We start from the raw sequence: 8,814 nt of genomic DNA, 5'->3' as shown, positions 1-8,814 counted from the left end.
GTTTGTAATTTTATTATTTTACTTTTATTGTAACAACGATAGGAAAATAAGTTAGGTTATGTTATATATACATCATTAGGACAGATTAGGACCTGTGTTGTCTGTTGATGTCATACAATAAATAAACAAAGCGCACAAATTGACCAGATCTTGTGAACATCGTTCCCCTACTGTTGAGCCCGACTCGTCGCATCACACCTTCCAGAGCGATGTTGAAGAGTACGCATCAGAGTCTGTCACCTTGTCGCAGTCTTCGGCGATATTCGAATGAACTGGATAGTTCACCCGAAACCCTTACGCAGTTTTGCACACCGTCCATCGTTGCTTTAATCAGTCTAGTCAGCTTCCCAGGAAAGCCGTTTCCGTCCATGATTTTCCATAGCTCTGCGCGGTCGATACTGTCGTATGCCGCTTTGAAGTCGATGTACAGGTGATGCGTTGGGACTTGGTATTCACGGCATTTCTGGAGGATTTGCCGTACGGTAAAGATCTGGTCCGTTGTCGACCGGCCGTCGATGAAGCCGGCATTCCAAATGGCCGCCTTTTTGTGAATGGGGCAGATTACCCCTTTCTTCCACTCCTCCGGTAGCTGCTCGGTTTCCCAGATCCTGACTAACAACCGGTGCAGAGAGGTGGCCAACTTTTCTGAGCCCATCTTGATGACTTCAGCTGCGATACTATCATTATTCAAGTGGCGCTTTTTCCCCCAAAAGAGGCGGGTCTGCTGTTTCCGTTTCTGTTTGTAACGTTCCACGTTTTGTCGGGTTCGTTGCTGCAGCATTACCGCCCGTGATGTGTTCTTCTCCTCCAAAATCGCTCTGCACTCCACGTCAAACTACTCGACTCCTTTCCACGTACCTGATAAAATACGTCTTACTCAGGCAAGGTTCGGGCAACTAATGACAGTCTTTATTTAAAAATCCCATGACCTACTACGATACATATTTGAACTAACATACAATTCAACGATTACTTAGTTTCTAACATTCCCCCTTAATCTTGAATTACAGAATTCCAAGGGTCTTCATCGCTTCATCTAATTTCACCACTGGAACCGCCTTGGTGAGAGCATCCGCTGTTTGCTCGTCCGTCCTGACGTGTTCAAGACCAATGATGTTCTGCGCCAACTTCTCTCGCACGAAGTGATGTCGGATGTCAATATGTTTGCTGCGAGGTGAATATCCGACTTCTTTCTTCGCCAGATGCACAGCACTCAAATTGTCGCAACGGATTTGCACAGCATCAGATACTCCATGCAGCTCGCCTCGTAGTCCATGCCACCACATGGCTTCTTGGGTCGCCGCCGACACAGCCATATACTCCGCTTCCATGGTGGATAGAGCGACTGTGGCCTGCTTCCGACAACTCCAGGAAATCGCACCACCTGCTTCTTTGAAGACGTATCCGGTGATCGATCGACGAGTATCGGGATCATTCCCCCAATCCGCGTCACTGTAGCCGACGAATCCCTCCTCCGATGTTTTCGAATAGGTCAGTTTCCTCGACTTGGTACCTTTCAGGTACCGCAGTATCCGTTTGGCCGCCGTACCAATGTGCCTTGCCTGGATTCTGACAAAACTGACTGACCATGTTGACCGCGAAGCTAATGTCCGGTCTTGTCGATTGCGCTAGATACTGCAAGCTGCCCACCAGCTCACGGTACGGCACGTTCTCCATCAACTTCCGTTCTTCATCGGTGTTCGGACACATCTCCTTGGTCAGCTTCTGGTTCGGATCAGCAGGTGTCGCAACCATATTGCAATCAGCAACTTTGAACCGGTGCAGCAAATCATTGATGTAGCTCTCTTGATCAAGCATCACTCGGCTGCCGTCTCTGGTCACCCGCATCCCGAGAATTTTGCTGGCCAAACCGAGGTCCTTCATTTGGAACTTGGTCATCAGTTCCTTCTTCAGCCTGTCCACCCAACGCTGGTTGTTCGAAAATACCAACATGTCGTCCACGTAAACAGCCACAATCAGGACCATACCACCTTCAATCTTGAAGTAGACGCACGTGTCGTAGGCCGACCGCTTCAGACCAATGCGTCGCAGCTCGGCGTCCAGCTTCTGGTTCCACACCCTGCTGGCTTGTTTGAGGCCATAGAGTGCTTTCCGCAACCGACAAACTTTCCTGGGTGATTCCGGATCGACGAATCCTTCCGGCTGAACCATATATATGTCCTCCGCACCTAGATCGCCTTGTAGGAACGCCGTGACCGCGTCCAGCTGATGGATCTTGAGATTCATCTTGGCTGCCATCGACATCAGGTACCGTACTGTAGCGTACCGCACTACGGGCGAAAACGTTTCGTTGTAGTCGATGCCTTTGACCTGGGAAAACCCCTTTATGACCAGGCGGGCTTTGTAGCGCTCCACGGTTCCGTCCAGGTTCGTCTTTACTTTGTAGACCCATTTGCAACGTAGAGGCTTCCTTCCGTCCGGCAGTTCCACCAACTCCCACGTTTGGTTGTCCACCAGAGCCTCGTACTCCGATACCATCGCTTCCTTCCACTTGTCGCTGTCATGCCGGGTGACCGCTTCTCGAAACGTGTCGGGTTCATCCGCCGCTCCATCGGAAATCTGTTCGGGTTGGGAAACTATCTCAGGAAAAGTGCTACAGCTCATAATATAATCGCGATACTTGCCTGGGATAGTGTGCTCCCTCGCACTGCGCCTTACCAACAATTGTGGGTCCTCTGATTGTGGAGGGAGCACGGAAGGTTGGGGTTCTTCATCGATGATCGAATCTGCATCGCTGTAGACCGACTCGTCAAGGGGATTCTCGCCGCCAACGGCGCCCTCGACTTCATCGTCGTCTTCGGCTGGCTCGGTCTGAATCACCAGCTCGCTTCCTTCCGCATTCGGTTCTCGCTCACCTCTCGTCGTCTTGTGCTGTGCTTGACCTTCGTCTAGGAAAATCACATCTCGGCTGACGTAGACTTTCTTGGTTCTCTCGTTGTACACCCTGTACGCCTTGGAGCCTTCACTGTAGCCAACGAAGATGCACGCTTCCGACTTCTTGTCCCATTTCTTCCGCTTCTCTTTTGGCACATGCACCATCACCCTGGCGCCGAATATGCGAAGATGGGATACATCCGGCCGCTTGCCAGAAAACTTTTCTTCGGGGGTCACCGACAGTCCCTTTGTCGGCGAACGATTGACCACATGCGACGAAACCGCTACCGCTTCTGCCCAAAATCTATTGTCCAGATCCGCATCCGACAGCATACTTCTCGCTCTTTCGACCAGTGTCCTGTTCATCCTTTCGGCCAATCCGTTTTGCTCCGGGTTGTAGGGAGCAGATGTTTCATGCTGGATTCCTTCCTTCCGCAAATAGTTTCGAAGATTTTGGTTTACGTACTCCTTGCCGTTGTCCGTCCGTATTCGCTTGATCCGCTCTCCTGTCTGATTTTCCGCAAAAGCCTTGTAATTCTGGAACGCTTCGAGCACCTCTGTCTTCGATTTCAGGAAGTACACCACGGTTTTCCGACTAGCATCGTCAATGAAGGTCAGAAAATATCGACTGCCTCCAATCGACTCGGTTTCCATTGGGCCGCATAAGTCCGAGTGAATCAGTTCTAGTAAGCGATCCTCTCGGTGCCCTTTTGCATGGAATGGTTGACGACAATGCTTACCTTCAATGCAGGGTATGCATTTCATCGGGTCCTGCACCTCGAATTCCAGTCCGGTTACCATCTGCTTCAAACGCTTCATTCCACCGGTAGAGAGGTGTCCCATACGCCGATGCCACAGCTCGTACCTATCGTCCTGGACCAAATTTGCAATTGGCTTCTTCGTCTCGGATAGCTTGTAGAGACCGTTGACTTCACGGCCAATCGCAACGACCTCGTTGCAGGGATTGACGACCTTGCACTCCTCCTTCGTGAACACCACCTTGAATCCTTTCTGGCATACCTTGCTTATGGAGAGTAGATTAATCGCCAGGTCGGGGACGCAAAGCACGTCGCTCATCGTGAGGTCCCAGGTCGCTTCACCGCAACCCGCTTCCAGCTTGACCGATCCTTTCGCCACAACGGCCACTTCCGCATTGTTGGCCACGTTGATCTTCGTCGACACGTCCTGCGGATTTTCCAGCATGGTCTTGTTCCGGCACAAGTGGGTGGTCGCACCAGAATCGAAGAACCAATCGCTGTCGCTCCGCTCCGATGACTGCACAGCATGGGCAGCGAAGAAAGCTGCATGACCTTTCTGGGTGCCACGCTTCTCCTTCTTCTTCTCGCTTGCTTCCTTCTGGCATTCCGACGCAAAGTGTCCTACCTTCTTGCACCGGAAACACTTCACGCCAGATTTGTCGACTTGCTTCTTCGATGCGCTTTGCTTGCTGAAAAACGCACCATCGTCGGACGATTTCGAGCCGATTGAGACCTTGACTTCTTGCATAATCTTGGCCTTGACCAAATCCGCCGTCAGCGCCACACCGGATGACTCCAGACCCAAAATCATCGGATCGTACTTCTTCGGCAGGCCCTTCAGCAGCAAACTGCACATCCACGTGTCGTCCACCTTGAAGCCGACCTCCGCCAGCTGGTTGCACGTGAGCATGATTTCGTTGACATACTCCTGGGGGGACTGGCAAATGACGTCGTCGTCCCTCTCAGCACCTACCAGCCGGATGCCCGTCAACTTACGCAGAAGTCCAATCCTACGGGTGGAACCGCTGTCCTCGAACGTGTTCCGCAGGGTGTCCCACGCTTCTTTTGCGGTTTTCGCATTTTGCACCAGCCCGTAAATGCTCCGGTCGATGTTCAGGCAGATGGTTGCCAGAGCTTGTTCCGACAATTCTTCGCTTGGTTCCGGATCTCCTGCATTACGCTCCTTCACGGCACACCAGGTCCGTTCCTTGATGAGGACCATCTTGGTGGAAAACGCCCAGGAATTGTAATTTTCCGATCCACGCAGCACTTCTCTCGCCTGCAACGAAACCATGCCTCCGGGCAGTCTCGTTCCGCCAGCTTGCGCACCGGCACGGCGACCATCTCCAACGTCTTGAGCACCTACTCCACCAGCAGCTTGATTGGACATCATTCTTCTAGAACTTCTTGAAAAATATAGTTCCACGTGGAGAAAAAAAAATTCTTCCTCCTAACAAACGCCGTTACTATGGAAACTATACTTGGCCCATAACCTGATAAAATACGTCTTACTCAGGCAAGGTTCGGGCAACTAATGACAGTCTTTATTTAAAAATCCCATGACCTACTACGATACATATTTGAACTAACATACAATTCAACGATTACTTAGTTTCTAACAGTACCCAATGGTGCTCTCGGCTGCGTCGTTGATGGCTACTTTTACTGGTCTCTAGTAGTCCTCTAGACGAGCTCGCCCTCGTCTGGAAACGCTGCGTCGAGATTCTGCGTATGCTGAGGCGACATCCGGTTGCTGCAGTCGCTCCAGGTTGTACCGTGGCGGTCGCCGATACCGTACATTGTTGATGACGGAAAGTTTTAAGCGCAGTTTGACCATCAACAGATTCTGGTCAGACCACTCCTAACATTGCTCCAATTATCCTCTAAATTGTAGTATCCAATATATGAACGCTCTCCAACTACTGCAAGAGTGATTCTGATGTGATCTGCATACACAATAATAAAGTTCAGGTGATTTCGGAATAACAAATTAGTCCACATGGTTGAGTTTTAATTTGTTATAAGCATCCGATTCATTGCGTTATTATCTGTTATAAATCGTATGTAAAATATATTTCCCACAAAATATTAGCCACTACTGCACGATATCATATATCTCGTATAATCAACACTTAATGCGAAAGAAAGAAGCTTAGGTATTTAATGTAAAACTTGTTTACATTGACGCAACATCGCTCAAACACTATAAAACCCGAATTCCTAATTTCATAAATTCACAACAATGAAAATGCCTAAACACGGTTTTAAAAATCATCGGAATTCTCCACTAAGTTTATCTATTTCATAGGCTTCCCTGTATATCACATAATCAGCAACAGTTCTCTACCGTTAATATAGTTGGTTACTACTCGTTTAGTATACGATCCTAGCTAGAGTTATGTATAAAAGCTAATTTTAGATCACCACAATCTAGATCATCCCGTATCCGTTGTTACGTAGTGTACCGCGAAACACTACTAGTTTTCAAGCATTCAAAACAAAAAGTACGTACTTATTAATAAACTAAGAAATTCTTTTTCAGTATCCAGATGCACAAAAAAATTGAGATCACTTTCGGTTTCCGCGGCCCGAAATGGAAGAACTATGAACATTGTGACCAGACAATTCAGTTTTCATTGGGAAATGGCGCATAACAGTCCCAATAAATGACGGGGGTGCAAGGAACACCCAATCCGAGCGGCCATCAATCCGAGTCGTCCGATTTGAAGCACAGTTTCTTCTTGGTTAGGAAGGACGAATCGTTGATGGGGCTGGTCGTGTTATGCAGCAATGAATGCCGCGAATGGTGCAGGGAATCCTCGGTCCGGTTGCTGCAGTTGCTGTGGTCCAGTGGGAGCAGTAGATCTTCGTCGGCCGAGTCGTAGCTGAAAAGAGATGGCATCGTTGAGGACTTCATTGTTGTAGAACATTATAAAAGTATTAAAAATAACCAACTATTTGCTAAACGTACCTTGCATTCCTGGCGGGATTGTCGACGTGATTATTGCGGAAACTGAGCCTCAGCCCAACGTGGTTGTGGTTCAGCGGAGTGGAATTCATCATCCTCACCGGGGGCGTATGCCTCGGAATGTCGTTGTTCAGGGTGGGCGTTATTTGCACACCCTCCGTCCCCGTGCTGCCTCCTGTCAAATCCAGCTCGCCAGTAAACAGCAGATCCTCATCATCCAGTTCGTCGTCAAAGTCCTTCATCAGGCATGTCCGCACATTGCTGGCATTGACCCCATTGCAATAGGTCCGATTAAGACTATCCCTGTAGGTGTTGGAACGTCTTTTCCGGCGGTTCGCTTCCGGAAGGATCGGTTTTCCATGCTTCAACCGCAAACAGCTAGCTATCGAGAGAACCAAACTCGCCAGGAAGCACTTCAGATTGCACAATTTCCGATGCATGTAGGCTTTCATACCACGAAGCACGCGCCATCGCTTCCGCTCCCGATACAATCCTGCCAATCGGGGCAATCGCAGCAGGGCATTAACGGAAGGACGACAATCTGGCACTGGGTTCATCATCCATCGGATCACATCTTGTAGCTCTTGTGACAGCCTACACAATAATTCCCCTGGAAGGGATCCACTTCGCAGATTTTGCCACAAAGGTCCATTGGAGGGCAGTTCCAAATTGCTGGATAGCTCCAAAATAGCAATACCCAAACTAAAAATATCCACCGCTTTGGTATATCGACCTTCCATCAGCTCCGGAGCAATGTAGCGGGAATCGCCTTCGGTGGCGTGGTTAAAATTTCGGCTACTCAAGTCGAATACCAGGCCAAAATCAGCCAGCTTGCAAACTCCGTCGTCCGTTATAAGAATGTTGTCCAACTTGATGTCCAAATGGATCAAATTGCGGTCATGCAAACTTTTCAAACCCTAGAAAAAAATAATTGTGGTCAAATCATTTCCTTCCATTCCCGACCATTCAACAAGGTCAATTTATTTTATTTTTTTAACCTACCAGTAGAAGATCCAGCATTATAGACCAAATCTTGTCCTCCGGGATGAATCGCTGCTCCCTAGCATAATCCTCCAGGCTACCCTTGCAGAGCTCCATCTGCATAAAAAGCCTGTCCTCCTGCTCCCAAGCCTGGTACAGCTTGACGCAATTTTCATGCTCACTAAACTGCTCGTACCGTCGCACTTCCTCTAGCCGTTCCTGCCGGTAATTCTCGCCGCGGAAAAACTCCTTGCTTTTCTTCACCGCGTACAAACACCCGTCGAGTTTGCTTTTGACCTTGAACACTTCCCCAAACGAGCCCTCCCCCACTTTGGCAATCTGTTCAAAACACTGCTCGTAGTACGATTCCCGCTTGCTCGGCTCGTACAACTTGCTCAGCTCCGACCGGTTGCTGCGGAACGATACTGCATGGGCCACCGAGGAACCGTTCAGGCTCCGATTGAAGCTGGCGTCAAACTTCGGATACAGCTTCGGAGGTTTCGGCGGCCGGAGGGATCGATTTTTCCGATGTGGCTGCTTGAAGGACAACGACAGGTTGTTCTCCTCTAGGAACTCCGGTACCGGTAGCGGGGATTTCATCGTTCCCTAATGTTCTACGCAAGCACTAACGATTGTATGACGAAGGATAAGATTTCTTTGTCATTAACCGACACCGCCGGTCATCTACCTGAGTAACGGGACGAAGCAAAACAAAGCACTGAGATTTATGCAAACATTACGCTTAGGTTATGTTCACTCAATACGTACCCAACCGACGGGTGTAGAATAAGCGACTTCTTTGGCCGTATTCTAGCGGGCACTCGTGTCCACTATTCCGGCGTTCGGTTATCCGTATGCACAAAACCAAAAATAAGTTTACTTTTCCGAAATTACCGTCGTAATAACTGAAATAAATCCGAATCCTTCTTAGCGGTCTTTTCCGATGTTTTCGTTCACTGGTTTTCGCGATTTTACGCGACTCGAACGGTTTTGCGGCGGCGGCTTGAATTTGACAACCGAAACATAACGCCCCAACGTGTTATGGACTGTTGTACTAGCGTTACGCTTTGTTCCAATTGGATGGTGGGTTTGGCTCCCGGGAAAATCTTGAATAGTCTTTTTTACGAAACGACAACAGTGTTGATATTGATATTAACACTCACGGGCTTGGGCGCAACCTCCTGTCAAATTTTCATTCATGAAATGAGCGAT

At 48.9% G+C, this 8,814-nt stretch overlaps 1 protein-coding gene across 3 annotated transcripts; it reads right to left on the bottom strand.

Moving 5' to 3' along the window:
• Positions 1-5,656: 5,656 nt before the first annotated feature.
• On the bottom strand, positions 5,657-8,614 carry LOC109413663 (membrane-associated tyrosine- and threonine-specific cdc2-inhibitory kinase). Of its 3 annotated transcripts, none has more exons than XM_019687366.3 (4): positions 8,371-8,614; positions 7,624-8,320; positions 6,625-7,538; positions 5,657-6,538 (listed from the first exon to the last, which is right to left on the bottom strand). In XM_019687366.3, exons 2-4 carry the CDS (start codon positions 8,200-8,202, stop codon positions 6,358-6,360), a joined length of 1,674 nt encoding a protein of 557 aa, XP_019542911.3. In that variant the 5' UTR covers positions 8,203-8,320; positions 8,371-8,614; the 3' UTR covers positions 5,657-6,357. The 3 variants fall into 3 exon arrangements, with proteins under 3 accessions (XP_019542911.3, XP_019542912.3, XP_019542910.3); XM_019687367.3 differs by having other exon boundaries at positions 7,624-8,286; XM_019687365.3 differs by having other exon boundaries at positions 7,624-8,290; positions 8,371-8,613.
• Between the last annotated feature and the right edge of the window lie 200 nt (positions 8,615-8,814).

The sequence above is a fragment of the Aedes albopictus genome, chromosome 3, assembly GCF_035046485.1.
Source record: "Aedes albopictus strain Foshan chromosome 3, AalbF5, whole genome shotgun sequence".
Lineage (NCBI taxonomy): Eukaryota > Metazoa > Arthropoda > Insecta > Diptera > Culicidae > Aedes > Aedes albopictus.
The sequence above is the reverse complement of the archived record's forward strand: the minus strand, read 5'-3'. Positions and strand labels throughout refer to the sequence as shown.

Excerpts from the sequence above, each read along its gene's own strand:
- LOC109413663 (XM_019687366.3), bottom strand. The coding sequence starts at position 8,202 with ATGAAATCCCCGCTACCGGTACCGGAGTTCCTAGAGGAGAACAACCTG. Across the intron at positions 7,539-7,623 it reads TAATGCTGGATCTTCTACTG|GGTTTGAAAAGTTTGCATGA; the intron begins GTAGGTTAAAAA and ends ATTTTTTTCTAG. Across the intron at positions 6,539-6,624 it reads AATCCCGCCAGGAATGCAAG|CTACGACTCGGCCGACGAAG; the intron begins GTACGTTTAGCA and ends ATCTCTTTTCAG.